This window comes from Prionailurus viverrinus, chromosome F1, assembly GCF_022837055.1.
Source record: "Prionailurus viverrinus isolate Anna chromosome F1, UM_Priviv_1.0, whole genome shotgun sequence".
Classification (NCBI taxonomy): domain Eukaryota; kingdom Metazoa; phylum Chordata; class Mammalia; order Carnivora; family Felidae; genus Prionailurus; species Prionailurus viverrinus.
The window spans coordinates 58,015,997-58,039,014 of NC_062577.1; the positions used below are offsets into that span (position 1 = coordinate 58,015,997).

The 23,018-nt window shown below is 51.1% G+C and overlaps 1 protein-coding gene across 7 annotated transcripts in view; it reads left to right on the forward strand.

Moving 5' to 3' along the window:
- The window catches only part of RXRG (retinoid X receptor gamma), a 44,329-nt gene that overhangs the window by 16,375 nt on the left and 4,936 nt on the right, over nt 1-23,018 (forward strand). For 5 of the 7 annotated variants that reach the window (XM_047841531.1, XM_047841530.1, XM_047841532.1 and 2 more), the window contains exons 2-8: nt 1,139-1,386; nt 11,040-11,184; nt 12,733-12,912; nt 18,828-18,988; nt 19,104-19,233; nt 20,541-20,673; nt 22,089-22,180. In XM_047841531.1, coding sequence (XP_047697487.1) covers nt 1,139-1,386; nt 11,040-11,184; nt 12,733-12,912; nt 18,828-18,988; nt 19,104-19,233; nt 20,541-20,673; nt 22,089-22,180 — 1,089 coding nt within the window. The other 2 variants (XM_047841536.1, XM_047841535.1) reach the window with 2 other exon arrangements.

Genomic DNA, 23,018 nt, shown 5'->3' on the forward strand with positions numbered 1-23,018 from the left:
CATTTCCAACTGTGTGTGGTGACGGATGTTAACTGGTCTTTTTAAGGGTGATCATTTTGCAGTATAAACAAATACCGAATCATTCGGTTTTGCCCCTGAAACGAATACAATGTTGCGTGTCAATGATATCTCCATAATAAAAAAAGAATAGTTCTCCAGGTGCACTTCTGACGTGCTTTGCTGCCCCCAGCATTCAAAGGGGGCATGTCCCCCCCCGCCCCCCCCCCCACGTATCTTGCTCCTAACACTACCCTTAGTGGCCCCTGATATCTCCCAAGACTTAGAGCACCCTGCACGTAGTAGGTACTCAAGAGACCACACAAGGAAGTAGCTCTGTGACACGGGTGGGCTGCCCTATCATTTTTCCAGTCTCTTCTTTGCTGCTCAGATCCTGAGGTGTAGAGCTCCCCTCTTAGGGAGAGCGTGTTCCGTGCTGGGCGCCTCAGATGACAGTGGGGCACCCTCCTTCTCTGTCATCTTGAGCTGGGACTGACCCTCAGGGAGCTTGGAGTCAGCTCAGCCTGGGAAAAATGGTACCAGACAACCACGTGCCCAGGGGCTGTTCCGTGGACACCTGGAACCACAGCTCCCTGGGCCTCGAGGTAGAAAGGGTCTGGGCAGGCCTGTGCGCCCTTGCCTTCCTGGGCTCCTGTGGCCATCAAGCCACGCACGGCCATCCTGCGTCTTCTTCCCTGAGGGCTGACAAAGCCCCGTGCGGTAGAGACAGGCAGGGCAAGGACTCTATAGGCACAAAGCTGCGAAAGATACGGGCAGTCGAGGGCGTGACAACAGCGTCTGCTGCCCCGTTGTCATGGCGGAACATGACCCCTGATGGCAGGGACGGGGTTCTCCCGGGCTCTGAAACCCCAGCACCTGGCATAGTACCTGTACCTCAGTCAACGTTCACCGCACATGAGTGAGTGATGTTCTGTCCTAGAGAAGGCCCTCTCCCTCTCTCTTCTTCATTTGCCTTTATTCTATGCGCTTAGTGGGGGTGTGAATGCCTGGGGTTCACGGATATGCAGTGGGGCTGGAAGGCGGGGAAGGGCACGGGAAACAAGCTGGGGGTGGTCTCTGTCCTCACAGGGGCCACTCTGTGCCCCCCAGTCTCCCACCACCTTTGCTCTTCTCTTTCCAGGCTCCCCCGGCCACTCCAGCTCCACGTCTATGAGCCCATTGACAGCCTTGTCCACAGGGAAGCCAATGGACAGCCACCCCAACTACACGGACACCCCTGTGAGTGCCCCACGGACTCTGAGCGCGGTGGGGACGCCCCTCAATGCCCTGGGCTCTCCATATAGAGTCATCGCCTCTGCCATGGGCCCACCCTCAGGAGCACTGGCTGCGCCTGCGGGAATCAATCTGGTTGCCCCGCCCAGCTCTCAGGTAGGTGCCCGTCCTCCCGTGGGTCTTTCCAGCCACCCTGTATGGTGTCACCCGTGCCGCTCCTGGAGCCGGGCCAGCACTTGGTGGGTGCCTCCTGTGTACTTTCTGGGTCGTCTCTGCAGACGTGTCTCCTGCCGGACCTTCTTTAAGGGTGTCCTCAGGCGGGGGAGCCCCCGAGAACTGATGACGCCTCGTGATGGAGGAGGCGGTGGCTCAGAGGTCACCCCTGTGGCTTAATGGTTCAGCCCTGGCACTGATCTCACCATTTCTGAGCGATGTTTGTCATCCTTGGGACGGACCCCATCTGTTCTTCTCAATCTAATGAGCACTTATCAAGTCACTGAAGTGCCTGGTGCTCTCTTACATGCCGTGGTGGACGTGAAACGCTCAGGACATGGTCTTTGCTCTCTAGGAGCTTATAGTTGAGAGACGAATAGGTGGGGATGGCACACGGATAAATCCAGAACATGGCAGACTGTGTTATCTACCTGTTGTCTCTGAGATAGAGGAGAAGACTGGAAACTCAGGAAGGAAGGAAGCCTCACCCAATTCCTAGTGCTTCTGCTACAACAGAGGAGAGGGGGTGTGTGCATAGTAGACGCTGCTGTCGCATGGCCAGTCGCCTCTCCTTCCTTCTAGTAGTGTCGCAGTGAGGTCGGCAACCTTCCCTTCTTGTAGTGGTCAGCTGTTGCTGCAGTGATGCTGTGTAACAAACAGTCCTCAAGTTGTCATGGTGCACAAATGCACACATTTTGTGTGTGTGTGTGTGTGTGTGTGTGTGTGTGTGTGTGTGTGTGTTCCTCACTCACAAATTTATGTTGGCTGGGATGGCTCTGTTTCAGGTGGTAGGCGAGCTGGGTTGGGCTGCAGGCTGGGTGCAAGTCTGCTCCTCATGTCCCAGGCTGAAGGAGCTACTTGGGGCATGCTTTTCTCGTGGTGTCTCATGGGAGCACAAAGCCAAAACCAAACCAGAAAGGTACAGTGGAGTCTCTGCTCGCATCATGCCCTCTGGTATCCCCTCGGCCTGAGAAAACTACATGGCTGACTCCAACATTGTGGGGCAGGGAAATAGGCTGTGACTATTTTAGCAGGAGGTACACAGTGCAAAGGATGTGAAGAATTAGGAGCAATAATCCCATCCACCATGTGCTCCACTTATGGGTATCTCAGTTTGGGGCTGGTGCCATCTTGCCCCAAATGCCAGCACATCTAGAGGCAGAATTAGTAGGTCCTGAAGCTTCCTTGGGATAAATAGTTTGGGAGAAGAGGCAGGACTCCCATTGTGTCAGTCTTTCTACCGCAGGGAGAACTTCAGAGACTATCCCCAGACCATCCCTTTCAAGAGGCTTCGTGTGCTCAGGGTCTGAAAGCAAAGCCGTGTGGAGTCACAGAACTCTAGAGCCAGTAACGGCTCCAGAAGGCTCTCGATTCAGGGATTTGAGAATCTGTAGAATACCTTGGGGGTCTTTGAGTGCGGGAGCCAGGGCCAGGTGCACATAGATCAGCGGGGCTGGTGGGGTCTGCAGGGAGCTGCCCCCTTCCCTTGAAGCCGTTGCAATTCAAAGACGTGAAGCTTGCATAGGCCAAGCAAAGTACTCCTGTGGGTCACATCTGGCTGGCCCTTTTCACCCCGACTTGTCATCTGATGGTTTCACCTATAGGATCTTCTTCAGAGTGTACATTTCTCCCCTATCCCAGATCTTGGCCCTTGTAGAGCTGGTAAAAGCCCAGCTGAGAACCACGAATTCTGTCTAAGCCCTCATCCCACAAATGAAGTAACAGGACTCAGTGAGCTCAAGCGACACATCCAGCATCTCCCAGCCAGTCAGCAGCAGAGCATGGGTTCAAGCCCAGGTGTCCTGACCCCCGCTGTGTGTTCATGACGCTGCATTCACCTGCTGCTGTGGTCTGTGCTGACTCAATCCGTGACCCCAAGATCTTCCGTTGGCCACCAAGGATTAAAAGATGAGTAATCCGGGCACCTGGGTGGCCCAGTTGGTCAAGTGTCCGACTCTTGATTTCAGCTCAGGTCACCATCTCGCGGTTCTTTTTTTTTTTTTCTTTTTAAATTTTTAAAAACGTTTTATTTATTTTTGAGACAGAGAGTGACAGAGCATGAGCAGGGGAGGGTCAGAGAGAGAGGCAGACACAGAATCCGCAGCAGGCTCCAGGCTCTGAGCTGTCAGCACAGAGCTTGACGCGGGGCTCGAACTCACGAACCGCGAGAGTGTGACCCGAGCCGAGCCGAGGTCGGACGCTTCACCGACTGAGCCACCCAGGCACCCCAACCGTCTCGCGGTTCTTGAGCGCGAGCCCCACATGGGGGCTGCCCCTCCTCTGCTCACTCACTCACTCTCTGTCTCAAAATAAATAAATCAAACTTGAAAAAAATGAAAGATGACTAATCAGTGCTCCTAAGGTGTCTCTTGCGGACGTGGCACGTCATGTGGGCAAATTGCAAGGCAGTGTCTTGTGGGCTATGGTGGGCTAAGAGCAGAACCGAAGGAGCAGAAGCCAAGGACTCCGGATCTTTCCAGGCGTGTGTTCCACGAGAGGAGCGGGGTCCAGACGGCCGGGGGATGGGCAGGTATTTATGCCAGCAGCGCTGGTGACACGTAGCCTTCAGAAGGTGAGACCCTGATGAGGTAGGTTTATTCATGCTCTTCCTTGTGAATGGACCCCAGGAAGGCAGGTCATAGCCAGCAGGCAAGAGACAGAAGGACACGTTGAGGCTCCGGGCTGCAAGGAAACTCTTGCTGGGGCGTTCGTGGTCCTTCACGTAACTACTCACGGGGACCGACTTTGCGTCTGGCAGTACCTGATGCTCTCGTCGGTTTGGGGAAAAGCGCGGAGCAAGGTGGCTAATGTCTTCACGTTCACGGCAGTTAGACCGCAGCAGGTGAGACGGAGACGAAACAAGCGAGCGAGGTGGTTTCACATAGCAATCGTTCTATCTGCGAAGAAGTGAGGCAGGGTGAGGTGACAGACAGTGACAGGGCCTGTGGGTGGGGAGTGGGCAAGGCCCCATCCTTCAAGGCTGCTTTTAGCAACCAGGCTCCGGTCTGATGGAGCCAAACCTAGCCGACACGTTCGGCTTCACAGCCGTGTGAGTGGCAGGGACGCTCGCTATTCCTGGACCGTATGTCTGTACAGAGGGATTGGGGTTGAAAGGTCAGCTGAAAGCTTCGGTCCTGGCCAACTGGGCTGTGTGCAGAGGCCGAGGCCAAGTTTCACTCCGGGAGCTATATTAAGCTTGCCAAGCTCTGGGGGAGCTCAGCGGCCCCGGGACACTGAACGGCGTCGTGGCCTCGGGCTCCAGACACGTTTCGCCTAATTAACCAGATGACACAGGACATCTAGGACCCTCGGTGTTAGCTGCGGTGAGTTGGACTCTGAACCACCTGGATAGACTGTCTATGCATCCTGCCTTCCTCGCCCAGGATGGGTCTGAGCGGGACCCGCACGGGAAGCGTGCTCCTCCTGTGACCTGGGTCTAGGGTAAGTGCAGTTTGCGGGGGGAGGGGAGGGGTGCTCTGGTGTGGGAGCAGCAGGGCCGTGTCTCCTGTTCCCTGCCCTGTCGTTCCGGTGCTTGACCAAGTCTTTCTGCTCTTGTGGGACTTTCATTCGTGAGGAGTAAAGAGAACTGAGCAGATACTCCGGACACGGGGACCGTGTAACCTTTTGCAAACCACTTAAGCTTATGTCTGTCCTCAGTTTCCTTTTCTCTTTCAGGGTAACATGCTTTATGAACATTAAAGGAGCTATGATTTATAAAGTCACTTCTTACGTGCTCTCTGGTGGCAGTAAGGTGGCATTATTATTATTATTATTATTATCATTATCATTATTATTATTATACCTAGGTGATACGCACCTCAGTGATTTACATTCTACCCCTATGGGATCTTTGCTCCCAGGGTATTCTCTTGCTGAGAGGTTCTAGAAAAGTTCATTTCAATAAGCATTCATTGAACCAGGCCCTGGAAGTGAAAAAAAAAAAATTATAAGGATCCGTCTCTGCTGTGGGGCGCCTGGCTGGCTCAGTCAGCAGAACGTGTGACTCTTGATCTCTGGGTTGTGAGTTTGAGCCCCACGTGGAGTGTAAAGATTACTTAAATAAATAAAACTTAACAAAAGAAAAAGAAAAAGAAAAAGAGTCAGTCTCTGCTCTGGGGAGTATTTAAGTTGAGGGAGCAATTTCCAGAAACACCAAATATGTGGTTGGGAAGATACTTATGCAGCTTTCAGACAAAATGATCAAGGCCACATTTTCCTGACTCTGTGTGTGTATGTGTGTGTGTGTGTGTGTGTGTGTGTGTGTGTGTGAGAGAGAGAGAGAGAGAGAGAGAGAGAGAGAAAGAGATCTGTTGCCTGCACTTGGAAACAAGCCCTGAAAGTTCTTGGAAGGCCCCTACCTCTTTCTCCCCTCCTGAACCCTGCTGCTGGACCTGGGTTCTGTCCCTGATAATTCCTGCTCGGGTAGTACTTTCCTTTCAGATTTTTATAGAGAATACTCAAATAATAAAAATTACGAATGTTGGAGTTGAAACAGACCTTAAAGGCCGTCTTGTTTAATGATTAAAAAAAATTAAGCCATGAAGTCTTGTCTCCAAGAGAAAGCATGTTTGGAAGGTTAATGTGTACGTTTTCTTTCTTTTTAAAAAAAAATTTTTTTTAAGTTTATTTATTTATTTTGAGAGAGAGAAAGCATGAATGGGGGAGGGGCAGAGAGAGGAGAGAGAAAGAGAGAGAGAATCCCAAGCAGGCTCCGCACTGTCAGTGCAAAGCCTGATGCGGGCTCAAACTCACAAACTGTGAGATCATGACCTGAGCCGATCATTACTGAACCGACTGAGCCCCCCAGGTGCCCCCTAATGTGCATGTTACAAACAGGTGTGGGTAAACTAGGAGCAGATCTGAAGCCTTCTTGTTCACCTTCCCCGCTGCCCTGCCGCGCACACTCTGAGTTGGAAAACCCACCGATCTAATCTGTAGATGAGGCAAAGGGTCTCTGACGCAGTGACCTGGTCAAGATCACACAGTGAGGAGGAGGCTGGTCCCCACCAAACCCAGGGCTCCTCTCCCCCCTGTAGAAGGCGCAGGCTCCTTACTCCTCATGACAAGGCCCTCTTCTAGATTAAAGCAGCGCCCCGTATACAGTCCGCTCCCTGGAAAAAGAGTGCCTGCCTGTGGCCTGGCAGGCCGGCCACGTCTCTGCGTTTAGTGGGATAATTTTGGCTGAAAGCAGCTCAGAAATGTGGGAGCTGATGTTCCGTGATGGCTCCGGGGCATCCAGGAAGCATTTGGTCCCTGGCCGAGTCTGCAAATGGAAGCCAGGCCAGTCAAGTGTGTTTCCACCCTGTTCTCGGGGAGCAGCCAGCCGCCTGGTGAACCCCCGCTCTGAAAAGTGCTCACTTCCACGGGGCTGCTTCTAATGGAACCAGACAGCCAGGCGGGGGACTCGGGGGGCCAGGCAGCTAATGGGTTTGCGCTCTGGCGGGTTCCTCCTAGCCCGTCTGCCCTCGCTCGGAGCCCACACAAACCCTGAGCCAGCGAAGAGGCCAGTGGGTATCAGCCCTTCTGTCCCAACCCCTCCTTTCTGCCACCTGCCCACCCCCCTGCCCCCATGACCCAGGAAGAGAAGGGTGGAGGGGGGGGGCGGCCGGCTCCCAGCTGGGAGAGAGAGGGCTCCCCACTGAGGAGGTGGGCCAGGAGGCTCAGAGACTCGGAGTCTCCTGCCATAGCAAGACAGAGCTTGTGGTAAAGGACTGGTCTGGGAGCCCAGCGCTGGAGCTCTGGCCTGTTAGCCTGGGGAGGCTCCGCGTCTCCCCGGGCGGCTCTGACAGCCCCCGTGTCTCTCTCCTCCAGGCTTTCCTCGAGCTGCCCCCCCATTTATCTCCCCGAGTCGGAGTTTCGAGAGCGGGATTCCTCAGCCCAGAACCTCCAGTGGCTGCTCTTAATTGCTTCTCAAGATTAGATCCACTCTCCTTAGCTGGGCGGTCAGGCCTCAGGCCTCTGTCACAGCCCAGCCCCCGGCCTTGCCTCCCACCCCTGCAGCCCACAGGAACCCCTGGGCTTCCCCCGGGGCCTTTGCTCTCAGAGCCTTTAGCCCGTGAGGGGCCCGTCCAAACCTGACCCACTTTTAAAGGCGGCCAAGGACTAGCTCCAATGCCACCACCTTCAGGAAGCCTTCCCAAATCTCCGTTGTTTGGGGTCTTTCCTTCCTAAACCATCCCAACTGACTTTTAATCTTGTCAATGGCCTTGAGGCGGTACTACATCCTCCTTTCGGTATCCCCACGGTATTTCTGAACAAACACATGAATAAACCGCTCTAAGGCCTACTTCCCTCATCTGGAAAATAGAACGACCTCATAGGGCTGTTGCAAGGATTAGGAGAGCAGGGAGCAGCGTGGGGAGCTTTCTATGGTGGGTGGGGCTAGCGGTGGGCGGGGCTAACAGCAGCAATAACGGTACCTACTGCTGTGTGACCGCTTTGGGCTGGAGACAGTGAGGCTGGTTCCACCGGTCCTGGCTGTGGAAGGAGGAGGCGAGTGAGCGTCTCTTGAGCCTCAGGGGATGGCGGCCTCCTCCTCATTCCTCCGTCTGAGGATTTGGGGACAGAGCCTCCTCAGTCAGCTAGCGGGTTCTTTCTCTGGGGTCGTCTGACCTGAAATGCTTCCATTTCATGGGTGGATCTAAGTGGTTAGTATCTGTGTCACTGAGGCACTCAAGGAAAGTTGTTGCCTAGAATTTACATCGACAGAAACCCCCCTCACCTGATTTCTGAAAAATAGACACGTCTAAATATGTCCCTTATCTGAAGTGATGATAATGTATTATGACAACGTTAAATAATTTTCTGACCACCCCCTGCTCACCCAAGAAATGGAATCATTTAACCCCTTTGGTGAATGTGGCCTCATTTACTACAGGATTCCCAGCACCTAATAGACTGTTGGCTTATAATAAACACTAGAATTCTTGTCTTGATCAACCAGATTTTATGGGAATGATAAAGGTCACAATTTATGGGACCCCTAATGTGTGCCAGGCACTGTGATGGGGATTTTACATCATTATCTCATTGAATCCTCCCAGTGACTACGTAAACTAGGTCTTACTAGGCTCATTTTCCAGATAAAGAAACTGAGGGTCGAACAAGATTAGTAACTTCTTTGAAGTCACGCAGCCAATAAGGGCAGCCTGGGAGTTGGTCCCAGTTCCCTGGGACTCCCAAGCCATGTTTTTTCCACCATACCGGTGATTCCGAGCCCTGATGCACATAGCATTACCCAGGAAACCTGAAGAAAGGTCAGTACCAATGGCCATCTGACCCATTGACTCAAAATTTCTGGGTGTGGATCCCTGGCATCAGTTTTTGTTCCAAGCTCCCAGGTATACATCCAGGGTTGAGAACCACAGTATGAGACCAAAACAAAGCCAAATACTGGCTACAAGTTCTAGATGTCCTGTCTTAGCCTTGTAAAGAGAGGTGGGAGGGGAGAGGAAGAGAGAGAGAATTCTCCCATCCCATGTGTGTTTTCACCCTTCACACAAATTAATTTTTAAAAATTCCCAGTGACTTTGACTTTGAAGCAAGGAGCTGAAGGCTGTCTTGTGTTTTCCGCATCCCATAGAGCACTTGACCCAAGCCTCTGCCCATCTCCTGTGCTCAATAAATATTTGCTTAGTGAATTGAAAAGCTGGTAAATTTAAAAGGAACCTAACTCAGGCTGTGTTGTGTTTTATGTTTTATTGATCACTCCTTCTGTCCCAAAGGCCTTGAATAGAGAAACAAATCCTACCTTTGGTTTAGTTTAGGAATTACAGTCACTTTGGTGAGGCAGTACGATTCGAAATTCACACGGACCATACAGAAGTCTGTAGTCTGTGGAATCTCTCTGAAACTCCCAGATCCTTACCAGGTGCCTCTGCTGGACATTTAAACATACTCCCTAACCACCTTTGTTTGCGTTTACTTAACTAAGCGTTTTTCCTTTTGGCACATGTTGTGACTCTTCAGTGCAAGTGTGCAGTTTTGAGGAAGGAGAGATCTTCTAGGTTAAAAAAATTTTTTTAAATGTTTATTTATATTTGAGAGTGAGAAACAGAGCATGAACGGGGGAGGGGCAGAGAGAGAGACACACACACAGAAACCAAAGCAGGCTCCAGGCTCTGAGCTGTCAGCACAGAGTCCGACGTGGGGCTCGAACCCACGAACCGTGAGATCATGACCTGAGCTGAAGTCGGACGCTTCACCGACTGAGCCACCCAGATGCCCCGAGATCTTCTAGGTTTTATATCTCCTTTCACAGTGCTTAGAATGTTGAGCTGTGCACATGGGCACTCAGAATTTCTGCTAATCGGATGACCTAGTCATGATCACTTAAGATTTCTTTGATGAATATGGAACACTTAGCGGCTTCTCGGTGATCTCCCCAGACACTGGGAGACTTGGAGGTGGTGGTGGTGAGGAGCTAATGTGAACGTGTGGTAAAAGACGAGGGATAGGAGGCACATAAAATTCATTTCTTCAGCCATCCAAACACACTGACTCCCCACCCTGGGTGCTGGGACCACGTCAGACACAGGGAGGACAAAGCACCCAGTCTCTGGCTGTACGGATTTTCCAGTTTCACAGGAAGATGGTCTGTTTCTTACATTCAAGTTCAAAACCACGAGCTGGGGCTTTCTGCCCAACTTTTTGGGTGCTACTGGAATAATTTGGGCATTTGGTTTGGCATCCTCTGTGGGTTCATTAAGGTGACGACTACACGTATCTTCTCTTCCATTTTACTGTGAACTCTTTAAGAATGTGCATTTTTATTTTTTAAAAATTTTTCATTTTTTTAAAAGTGTGCGTTTTTAGGGGCGCCTGGGTGGCGCAGTCGGTTAAGCGTCCGACTTCAGCCAGGTCACGATCTCGCGGTCCGTGAGTTCGAGCCCCGCGTCGGGCTCTGGGCTGATGGCTCGGAGCCTGGAGCCTGTTTCCGATTCTGTGTCTCCCTCTCTCTCTGCCCCTCCCCCGTTCATGCTCTGTCTCTCTCTGTCCCAAAAATAAATAAACATTGAAAAAAAATTTTTAAAAAAAAGTGTGCGTTTTTAGACCTTCCCTTTGTACCCCAGCGCCTCGCACGGTGTCTCCATGGCGAGTGCTCAGTGAGTGTCTATAGACTGACTGAATGGATTTGCATTTTTTGCTTGGTTTTCTTGGAGTCTAAATCTTTTGCCTAAGAGCCGTAGCTCCTCTTGGAGCACTGCTGAATAGACACACAGTAGTTTTACAGAATCTAAAAACACACAGCTGGCTTGTCCTAAGTGTGTCTGAAGCGTGTCCCGGGTGGATTTCTAGCTCTGACGAAACAGACGAGTGAAATGAGTGAAGGCAGAGCACTCCGATGATGTGTTGTGATTTTCGATTTAGGTTTTGGTGTCTAGGAATGATTTGGTTCCTCTATGTCCCCCTTTCTCCCTCCCTCCCTTAAATTCATATCCCCCACGGACAGTTTTGGATACTCTGTACTTGGAAACCTCTTCTTGAAATAGAACTTGTTTTTTTTTTTTCTCCCCGCAAGGATACCCCTGTTGCTTTTGGTCTCAGGCGTTGGGTCTGCCCTGGCTCTGTGTTTTATTGTGTGTTTTCTCTCGCAGCTAAATGTGGTCAACAGTGTCAGCATTTCAGAGGACATCAAGCCCTTACCAGGGCTTCCTGGGATTGGAAACATGAACTACCCATCAACCAGCCCCGGATCCCTGGTTAAACACATCTGTGCCATCTGCGGGGACAGATCCTCAGGTACATGTAGAAGCAGATGTCACTCTGGGGTGTCCCACACAGTGAGGGTCTCAGAGATGGCACCTGGTCCACTAACCACTTGGCTACATTGTACCCAGTGGAAGGAAAAGGGCCTTTTTGGATGGTCCAGCTTGGGGCCCAGGCTGTAAGTTTCTGCCGCTGTGCTCGTAGCCGGAAATCCGGATGAATTTAAAGTATGGTTTCGGTTTTAAGGATTGGCTTTGCAGGAAGCCCCTCCGTGGAGTTACTGTGTTGCATGTGTATCTGGAAGAGAGAAGCTGTTCTGATCAGTAGGTGTCTCTTTAATTGTTTTTATTTTATTTTATTTTTTATTTTTGTAATGTTTATGTTTATTGTTGAGAGAGAGAGAACAATAGAGCATGAGCAGGGGAGGGGCAGAGAGAGAGAGGGAGACACAGCATCCGAAGCAGGCTCCAGGCTCCGAGCTGTCAGCACAGAGCCCGACGCGGAGCTTGAACTCATGAACTGTGAGATCCCGACCTCGGCTGAAGTCGGACACTTAACTGACTGAGCCACCCAGGCGCCCCTCTTTAATTGTTTTTAAATGTTTATTTATTTATTTTTAGAGAAAGGAGGGGTAGGGGCAGAGAGAGATGAGAGAGAAAATCCTCAGCAGTCTCCTCCCTATCAACACAGAGCCAGACTTGGGGCTCGAACTCACGAACCATGAAATATGACCTGAGCCAACATCAAGAGTCAGACACTTAACCACCTGAGCCACCCAGTCACCCCCCAAGATCTTTATGTCATAAGCCTGCATGTCATATTATGCTGTAGAGATCATACACTAATTTATTCCTCCAACAAGCAGTAGCATCTAGAAAATCCATAACTCAGGTTCCTCGTCTGCTTTTCGGTGGGGCCCCCATGTCCTTGGGCCTCAATTATGGGGAAATATTAGGAAGGCTGAGGTTTTTTTCCCCCATTAGATAATACATCACAAGCATAAATATTTTTATTTATTATGTATACTAATGTCTTGAATGGAGACAGAACATTTAGCTTAACTAAACACAGGAGTTGCCTTAATAAAATAAATGTAAACAAAGCCTCGGGTCAAGACTTTTCTTTTTTTTCTTTTTTCTTTTTTTTTAATATGAAATTTATTGTCAGATTGGTTTCCATACAACACCCAGTGCTCATCCCAACAGGTGCCCTCCTCAATGCCCATCACTCACTTTCCCCTCCCTCCCACCCCCCCATCAACCCTCAGTTTATTCTCAGTTTTTAAGAGTCTCTTAAGACTTTTCTAATAATGCTCTCCGGAATTAGCCATTCCAGAGAGTGCCTTCCAGAGGGAAGACACAAGGAAGGGCACATTCATCCTGCTTAGTCTCCTTCCTGGGATCAAGCCTGCCTTCTCTGCCGGTTACCCTTTGCGGTCCCCTCCCCGGGTCCAGGTGACGTGCCAGTGTCCCTGGGGGGAGAGCCCGGGGGCTCTTTTGAATGAAAGATCCAGACAAACACAAGGACGGTCTCCGCAGCGTTCATTTTCTTTTCTTTTCTCTTGCCTTTTCCTGGGAGCAGGAAAGCACTATGGTGTGTATAGCTGTGAAGGCTGCAAAGGCTTCTTCAAGAGAACCATACGCAAGGACCTCATGTACACGTGCCGGGATAACAAGGACTGCCTCATTGACAAGCGTCAGCGGAATCGCTGTCAGTACTGCCGCTACCAGAAGTGCCTGGTGATGGGCATGAAGAGAGAAGGTGAGGCCCCCGTCCCCTCGGGGGAGACCGCTTTGCGATTTCTCCGGGACCGCAGCCGGGCGCCCCCTGCCCAGGCAGCGAGCGCCCCAGAGCACAGAGAGCAGTGTCGCCTTCCTCCTCCCCCACTCACGCATCCTTGCCCTGGAGCTCGGGGGACGGTCCCCCGGTCCCCGACCGGACCCTGTCCCTGGCTCTTCCGAGCCCTGGGAAGCCAGTCCTCGAGTCGGTTTCAGGGTCCCGGAGCGCAGCCCCACAAACGGAGCCTCTCTGGGAGGAGGTGGCCTCCCGCCTCTAATCCTCACCGGGGAAGCCCGCTGGGTTGAGTCGTCTCTCTGGGCTTTTATAACCCGGGGCTGCCACAGGTCCTCTGAGACTGGTGTATTCCGTGGTGTTGCGGGCAATCAGACTCGGCCTCCTCATTCAGAGAGACCCGCATGTGTAACTTCCACGTCTTTCCAGTTTACAGTGTGGCTTAGCTGGGCTGTATGGAATGAAAAAAAAAAAATCTGAAAGTGCTTTCTGTTCACTTAGAAAATCGAAAAGGCTTTCTGTTAAGTAACACAACTAAATCGAATTGGGCAGTTAATTAACGCACGAACTCAGGCAAGTACAAGTGTACATGGTGAGCCTTCCTAGATTCAGAGTGAGGAAGTCTTGTCTCTGTCTGGGAACTAGGAACAAGGCATTTAGTCAGTCCCGGGAGACTCCTCATGCTTGAAGAACTTCTTTTCTCTGAGGAGAGGGGAGGCTGACTGGAAGGATCCACAAAGAGAAGGTCGTTGAGCCCCTTCTAGGAGAGAATGCTACCGAGAAGGAAAGAAATGGCAGGCCTAGCATGTCTGAGGTAGACGGAGGGGGCCCTTTAGAGTAATTAATAGCCCTCATCATTCTACAGCGGACGAAACCAGTATGGACCGAGGAGGTGAGTTTTCCAAGGTCCCAGAGGCAGGTGACGAGCCCAGAGTGGGTCTTTGTGCTCCCAGATCAGAGCCCATCTGGAGTCTCCCCTCCTCCCGGGGTGCAGAGGGGTTCTGGTACAAAGATGGCCCTCACTCTGTTGTCTGACGCAATCTCAAGGGGGCAGACCCAAACCCGGGCTCCTGATAATCTGCCCTCTTAGCCTGTTTGTTGCACAGTCCTCTCCATTTTAGGAAATAGCCGGTTTTTCAGTTGCTCACATGAAAAACCGTTGGACTCCTCTTCCATGTGGGTGAAGAAACCTTGTCTCTCCCCCAAAATATGTCCAGAACCTCACCACATCTCACGACTTTAACGTAGCCAGCATAACCCAAGCCATTGTTACCTTCTGTATTAATCCACCCGGACTCCTAAGAACTCCCCCCTGTGTCCCTCTTTGTCTTCTACACTCTTCAGAGCAACCAGTGAGGCTTTGAACAAGTGGGTCAGGTCAAGCCCTTTCTGCACTAGAACCCTCCAATGCCTTCCCTTCTTACTCAGAAAAAAAAAAAAAAAGCAAAACCTTGGTTATGACTTCAAGGTTGTACATGATCTGACTGCCCCATGTCTCTCTGGTCCAGCCTTGCTGGTCTCTGCTGGGCCACCAGGGAAGCTCCTTCTCAAGGAGTGTGGCACTTGCAGTCTCTCTGCTTAGAGTGCCCTCTTCCCAGGTACCTGCATGGCTCCCTTCTTCTCCACCTTCAGACCTTTACTCCACTGTCAACTGTCTAGAATTGCATCAGCCACCCAGGACACTTCCTAGTCTGTTTCCTGCAGTGGTATCACTGTCTAACATGCTTACTTATTTAGTCTACTATCTGTTTCCACCAAGGCAAGATTTTTTTTTCTGTTCCCCCCCATCACTGCTATATCACCAGTGATTAGCACAAAGGAGGCACTTCATAAATAATTACTGAATGAGTGGATGAGTAGTTTAAACTGAATATTGGAACCAAAAGCTTTAGTAATGCAGGAGCTTCTAAAAGGACTCATCCCTCCCTCCCTCCCTCCCTTCCTCCCTCCCTCCTTCTCTCCATCCCTCCCTCCCTCCAGCCATCCATCCCTCCCTCCCTCCACCCATCCATCCCTCCTTCCCTCCCTCCCTCCATCCACCCATCCATCCATCCATCCATCCATCCATCCCTCCCTCCCTCCACCCATCCATCCCTCCATCCATCCCTCCATCCACCCATCCATCCCTCTATCCATCTATCCATCCATCCATCCATCCATCCATCCATTGACCCATCCCGCATATCCATCCATCCCTCCATCCACCCATCCATCCCTCCATTCATCTATCCATCATTCCATCCATCCACCCATCCATGCCTCCCTCCCTCCCTCCCTCCCTCCCTCCCTCCACTCATCCCTCCATCCTTCCATCCCTCCCTCCATCTATCCCTCCACCCATCCATCCCTCCATCCATGCCAACATCCACCCATCCATCCCTCCATCCATCTATCCATCCTACCATCCATCCAGTATTAACCGAATGCCTGCCTCATGCTCATGTCATCCTTGCCTTCAAGGAATCAATGATTTATAGAGCAGAACACATGAGGAAAAAAATCAGCTGGTGGAGGCTGTCTTCTCTTCACCAAGATAGACTTGATACTCCTTAAGCTTCTGCCACCATGATGGTCAAACATAAGATTAATGACCCCCAAAGAAAGTCTCACATCAGCAAGAGCTTGTTTGCTGCCAGGGTCACATTTGCCTCCCAGGACAGATAAGTTTCAGGTTGACTTGGAAAAATAATGGTTTTCCTGATGCAGATGAGATTGAGTTAAAGGAAGGTGAAAGCCTTCAGTCAGAGAAGTGGCCATTTCTATTGCTTCACCATCTGTCTCTCAAAACTCAGCCTCAGCGGCCCTCAGCTCCATTACAGTCAGAGTGGTTGGTGCACAGGTCACATGGTGGGAAGTGTGGCTCTTTCGTTAAAGTAAGGCAGACAGGGACTTGTGAATTCTAAGGGCCTGGGAAGTCCTTCCTGTAAACTTGGCACTGTTCTGATTCTTTCATGGACAGGTGTCTAGTTTTGGCTTCTGCATTTTTGAGAAGAATGTGGAGAAATGAGGAGTAATGAAGAGCTGAGTAGTGAAATGTAGGAGGGGAAAGAGGCTCCTAGAGAAATTTCTAAAGGAATTGGTACTATTTACCCTGATGAAGAGAAGACAAAGGAGCGAATCAATTCCTCATCTGGCTGCATGAAGGGCCATTTCCAGAAGGCTGCCTGACAGCCTTTACTTCACCCCTATCGTTTCTGACCTCAATGTACAGAACTGGGGGCTCAGGTTGGACACTGCCTTGAAGACAAGAATAACAAAATTCTGGAACAGTTAGCTGAGAGAAACTATCAAAAACAGGTAGAAAAAGATGGAAGTGGAATGGGCTCGGAATGTGTCTGCCAGGAGCCAGGGGCCAGGACCCATTGCCTTTTTAGGGTACCTAATGGGGAAGCGGGAGTGGCCATTGATATTCTCGGATGTGACACCTTTGTTTCCTGAAAGAAGAAACATAGATTCTAAGAGTCTGGGGAACTGTCTAAGATTCCATGGTGAGCTAGTAGCAGAACTGATACAGGACTGGGGCCCTCTGACTTCCAGGCGACCACACAGTCCTCAGGGGTCTTAGGGGAAGTCCGTTTCCATGATATCTGGTCATTTAATACAGTTTGGGTAGATAATGGACTACTTTTGTGGCAATTAGTGGGTAGTATTCGATATCCCCATGAGCCCTGTGTGGTCTTTATTAGTACCACTAGCCCAGAGCCTCAGAGGTGGTACAGGGGGGTGAGAGGTGGGCTCAGAAGGCCATCAGCCTGGGTCTACATGTTGGCGCCATTTTTTCTTAGCTCTGTGACCTCTGGCAGGTTACATAACTACTCTGTGGCTCATAGTCCTTGAGAGGGTGATTATGGGGATTAAATGAAATATCATCTGTATAAAGTGTTGAGCATAATTCCTGACAGAGAAAAGAATTCAATAAATTTTGGTTATTATAGAGCATGTCCAATAAATACATGTTGGGCTAATGGATAAAGTTCTGTCCCAAGGCAGGAATTTGGTACCATGTTAGATCACCCAGTGTCCCCTGGATATATCCTGAAGTATGTTGTAGGGCAGGCTCAGAATGTCGGCCACATCGAAGGTTTCTTCCAGCAACAGATATATGACTCCTCTTCTGTGACAGTAAGATTTACGGCACAGAGTGGAGAGGGGAAGAGCAAAGGATCCCTCACTTAATGGCAAGATTGGAATTAGAATCTAATTCCCAGAAGCCAAGGTTATTTCCTTTGAAGCTTGAAGGTTATTCTCCTTCCGTGTTACAAATCCACAGAAGAAATCAGTTGAGGACCGCGGAAGGAACTTCACTGAGTTTGCTTTTTCCCCATCTTTTAAAATCGAGGCAAATAGAAGCCTATTAAAGAAATTAATCTTAAAGAAATTAATACCAGAGGCGTTCAACTTTAACCAGCAAATCCAGCTGATAATATAAATACATATGTGTCTGTATGCTGTCCGAGAATGAAGACTGACAGAGTGGAGAGGAAGGAAGGATAAGGGAGAAAGAGAAACTAGGAGTTGGAGGAGACATCTAAAGCCTCCTTGGACTCCAAGGTGCATGACTTTTGCTCTCTTCTTTCCTAATTTCTCTTCATTCTCTCTCTCTTCTGTTTCTTCTTTTTGTCACTGCCCTCCTTTATTCTCTCTTCTATTTCTCCCTCCACTCCTTCCTTCCTGCCCTCCCTCCCTCCCTCCGTCCCAACCACTGAATATCATTCTCATCTTGAGGCATTTTGATGTGTCTCTACTGGAGACTTTGGAGTGTGAGTTGTGTTTTTGTAGGCATAGCCTTCTCTGACCTACCTTGGAAGGTCACTGATATCACTTGCATGACAAACTGGATGTCCAACGTCTGATTCCGGCTCATTCTACAGCCTTTGTGCCATCGGGGGTGGGCCCCAGGGGAGGAAAGGACAGAAGCTGAAGGGTAGAAGTTGCTAGTGAAGTAGCTATCACTGAATTCCAGATTAGCCACCGGCTTCGAATATAATTTTATTGATTCTTGGGATTAAAAAAAAAAGCGTACCAATATTGAATTTTGCTCCTTAATGCTGGGGAAAGGAAGATGGAAACCACAGCTTTGTAGATTATGGAAACTAACCCAACAGAAAGTGTTTGTCAGTGAAGAGGACAGAATTGGCAAGGGGGTCTACCTGGCATCCTAATGCATGGACGCTTAGGGTTCTGGGGGTTAGAACGAACTTCGATAAAAAAAAACCCTAAGTTTGGGGAGGCTGAGATGATTCCAGTCCGCACCTCTGCCTGCCTACCCTTCCCCACCCCCCAAACCAGCCGCTGATTCTGAAATGTCATATAGGTGACATTCCTCCACCTCCTCACTTACTAAATACCCTCATGGCTCCCTGAAGATCTTCCCTGACAAGTCGGATCAGGTGATGTTGTGTTCAGGCTGGTGCATTAGGGGAAGACCTAATGGGACGTGAATGCCAAGGCTGATGCATAGGACCTGACAGAGGGATTTTCCAAGTAATGTCCTTGCCACTTAACTATCGCATGCCCGCAGCTTATTAGAGGTAGCAGCTAGAGGTAAAGTCCAGGAGACTGAAGAGAGATCATGGAGAACGTGGCTCATTAAAAGAGAGGGCAGAATCAGAGGTTATTAAAATTTTAAATGCAGACTTTTTAGACTGGTCACCATAACGAACGGGAAAGGATGCGAACTAAAAAACCCACAGTTCTGCCCACGCATAAGCCAATCGCTTTCCTTTCTTTGTTTTGTCTGTCAACATCGCAACCCCTCTGGTCAGGGACCACAAGGATACCCACATGACAGATGAGGAAACTGAGGCTCGGCTCCGGTAGGTAACTCGCTTTCCCACAGTTGTCCTGGGCACGTGGTAACATCTACCTGTCCTCTCGTGTGCCAGCTGTGCAAGAAGAAAGGCAGAGGAGCCGGGAGCGGGCCGAGAGTGAGGCCGAATGTGCCAGTAGTGGCCATGAAGATATGCCTGTGGAGAGGATTCTAGAAGCCGAGCTTGCTGTTGAACCAAAGACAGAATCCTATGGTGACATGAATATGGAGAACTCGGTCAGTGGTCTTAGACCTCCACCCGCCTCCCACTTCTTTCTTGGGCTGGAGATGGGCGAGGGGTGGACAAGAGTCCTGGAATCTGCCCCTCACAGGGCTTTGGGTTTTTTCTTAGACGAACGACCCTGTCACGAACATATGCCATGCTGCTGATAAGCAGCTTTTCACTCTTGTCGAATGGGCCAAGCGCATCCCCCACTTCTCTGACCTCACCTTGGAGGACCAGGTCATCCTGCTCCGGGCAGGTAAAGGACATCGGGGCTTGGGTTTCCTTGGGCCAATCGCTTGGGCTGCCATTTTGAAATTACCCTTGGGATCCTAAAGCAAGTCACCCAATGAGGCTGTAACCGATCCAAGCCGTGTGCCGTGTTGAGGACAGGATAACCCCATCCAGGGTTAGTCTTTATATATTAATTATAGGCTCTTAAGTTTGGGTGGCCCTCCCCCAAACCCTTTATTCCCAAATGAAACATTGTTAATGGAGGGTGAGACTCTTCTTCCGTGTAAATTTTACCGTGGTTTTGTAATTGGCATTTAATTTTCAAATACAGTTAAGTCAGTTTTATTGATGACAGTCCAAAGCAGTGTTGTAAAATTGGAAAATAGAGGTTTTCCCATTTCACAGGTGGGATGAGAGAAGCCAAGGATTTTTTTTTTCTCAAGCTTATTTATCCAGGGTTCCTTCCTTTTTTTTTTTTTTAAGTTTATTTATTTATTTTGAGAGAGAGAGACAGAGTGTGAGCAGGGGAGGGGCAGAGAGAGTGAGAGGGAGACACAGAATCCAAAGCAGGCTCCAGGCTCTGAGCTTTCAGCACAGAGCCCTACTCAAGGCTCGAACTTCCGAACCGTGAGATCCTGACCTGAGCCGAGGTGGGACGCTTAACTGAGCCACCCAGGCGCCCCCAGGGTCCCTTCCTATTTTCAGATTCTGTGTGCTATATTCTCTCTCGGCTTCCATTTCTGGAACATTGTGCAGCTGACATGTGCCACCGCTCTCCTCTGTCACCGCGCCAGCAGGGAAATTTCATAAAGATTGGCTAAGCATTGGAAGCCAGTCCCCTCACTTCATCCCTGTTAGATAATGAAGAGTCTCTGAGTGTTGACTGAAAGCTACACGCTGTGCTGAGTCCTGCCAGACAGCGAACACCAAAGAAATAAAACTGAGTTGTCAGGTGCTGGGGGCAGAGGTATCCTCACTTTATCCACCGTGGCAGCTAACATGTTGACGATTACCTGTGAAATGTTCAACCCGTATTTGTCGATTGACTGGGATGGGGGAGGAGCAGTGTGCTGATCCTCAAGCTGCCATTCTGAGCTGTCCTGGGGGAGACTGGGGGGGAGAGGGGGGAAGTGCAGAGCCATGAGTCAGGGGACCCCCGTCTTATCCTGTTTCTTCACTCATGAGCTGTATCGTCTGGAGCTGGTTTTTAACCTCCTTGGATTTCTGTTTCTGCTTTTGTTATACGGGGGCGACAATTCGTGCCTCGGATGATGATTGGTGAAGCGAGAATGCGGTCAGTTTTCCCTCAAGGCCTCCTCCTTCTCCTTGCAGGGTGGAACGAACTGCTAATTGCCTCCTTCTCCCACCGCTCCGTCTCCGTGCAGGACGGCATCCTTCTGGCCACCGGCTTACATGTCCACCGCAGCAGCGCCCACAGCGCTGGGGTCGGCTCCATCTTTGACAGGTGGCTCTCGTCTGCTTCCAGTGCGTGCGTGTGCGCGAGCGTGCCTGTGTGTGCGCGTGCCTGTGCGTGCGTGTGCCTGTGCGTGCGTGTGCGCATGCGCGCCTGTGCGTGTGTGCCTGTGCGCGCGCCTGTGCGTGTGCGCGCGCGTGCCTGTGCGTGCGTGCCTGTGCGTGTGCACGTGCGTCAGGTGCCGTGGGCGTGTGGGTGTGTGGACCTGTGGGCAGCGCTTGGACGTAGGATGGTCCACCCACACATCTGCACGGGGCAAGAAGCGGAGACCATGGAACACATCGGAACATAGACCAAGGAAGGAATGACAGGTGGCTCTCGTTTGCTTCCAGGGCGTGTGTGTGTGTGTGTGTGTGTGTGTGTGTGTGCGCGCGTGTGTGGATTACAAGAAAGGTTGAAATGACGAGATGGAGGTGGAGCCAGGCAGGGGCCAGCACGGTTGCTGGAGCAGGAGGGTGAACCTGTTACCTCTGCGGGTTTCCAAAGGAGAGACTGGATCGTTGACATGACCCGGGGGCGGGGTGGGGAGGTTGAACTGCCAGGGGGCCGGGATGGAGGTAAGCAGCCAGGACCTGACTTCGGGAGTCGGGGAAGATGAGCTGAGGTTTTTGCTGGACTCGGTCGCAGGGTCTCTGGGGAAGGGCTGCAGCAGGAGCGGACCCACTTGGGTCAGGCAGCAGGAGCCCCAGCCTGGCATTCTGCGCCTTAAGTGGTGCTGACGGAAATTTAAGGCATGTGATTCAGAGAGATGAACGGAATGAGTAGGGATGAATGATGTGGGGCAGGGGGACGGGCAGCTGGTAACGACGAGGATAGGGTTGAAAATAGCCTCAGGGCCGGGGCCCTGTGGCCCCTTCCCACCCTCCGTTGTAAATGGATTTCCAGGCCACGTGAATGTCCACCCAAGGCGTCTCTACTCCCTCCCTGCCCTTTCCCACAACACGCAGAGGCCATGCAGGGACCAACACGGTCTTTGATGGACTCCGCCGTCGTCATGGAGATTTCCACCCTCTCCCTGGAGGCTGACCTCTGCTGTGTCCCTCTAGACGGGCCACCCCTCACCCTGCTTAGCCTGTTACCTTTCTACTGATTTCCAGTCCTCCAGGCTGCCTTTCCAGCACCGCCCTCCCCTGCAACCCCCAGAGTTCACTGCTTCCCCCTCGGTGCTCCCTTGGACTTTGCTCACGGCTTCGTGTTGCTGCGCGTTGTTTCCCTGTTTCCTCAGTGAGACTGGGAGCTCCTGGAGCTCGGGGACGGCACCCTCTTCATCTCTGCGCCCCTAGCACCTGCCGCATCATCTGGGACACGGGATGGGGACATAAGGAGCGTGGGGTGCGTGCGTCTCATCCGCCCCTGGCCTGGTGTTCACGGTTTTCTCATCGCCTGTCATTGTGTCCTGTGAACAGAGTCCTGACTGAGCTGGTCTCCAAAATGAAAGACATGCAGATGGACAAGGCGGAGCTGGGGTGCCTGCGGGCCATCGTGCTGTTTAACCCAGGTGACTGGGCAGTGGTTCGCCCTCCTCCGAGCTCGGCCGCGGCGCTCCCGCGTTCTGACGTCCCCCAGCTCAGCTGAGGCGGAGCAGGCAGGGCCGGGAGTCGATCCTTCGTGGTTCCGACTCCTAGAGCCTGTCTTGCGGGCGTCTTGAAGGAGCACGGAGTGTGCATATTTGGGGACGAGTGGGGAAGGCGACAGTGGCCCGGGGTCACGGTGAAGGAGGTGGTCGGAAGGATCAGATTTGGCGGACAGTTTTAGGCAAAGCCGGTGGGGTTTGCGGAGGGATTAGAGATAGAGTGTGAAAAAGAGAGGTGTTAAATATAATTCTCAGGGGTTTTGGGTTCATTTTCCCGAGTTATCGTGAAAATGGAGTTTTATTTGCTGACGTGGGGGATCCTAAGGGTAGGGGGGGTAGGAATTAGGACCTTGTATCTGGACATGAAAACCTCAGGTGGACATGTAACAATGTGGATGGAAGGAGAGTGTATTGTGCTGAGCAAAATGAGTCAGTTAGAGAAAGACAGATACCGTATGATTTCACTCATATGTGGAACTTGAGAAACAAAACAGACGAACACAGAGGAAGGGAAGCAAAAATAAGTAAACACAGAGAGGGACGTGAACCAGAAGAGACTCATAAACACAGAGACCAAACTGAGGGTTGCTGGAGGGGTGGTGGGTGGGGGGGATGGGCTAAATGGGTGATGGGCATTAAGGAGGGCACTTGTTGGGATGAGCACTGGGTGTTTTTAAATTAAAAAGTCAATCTCTGGGGCGCCTGGGTGGCTCCGTCGGTTAAGCTTCCGACTTCGACTCAGGTCATGATCTCACGGTTCGTG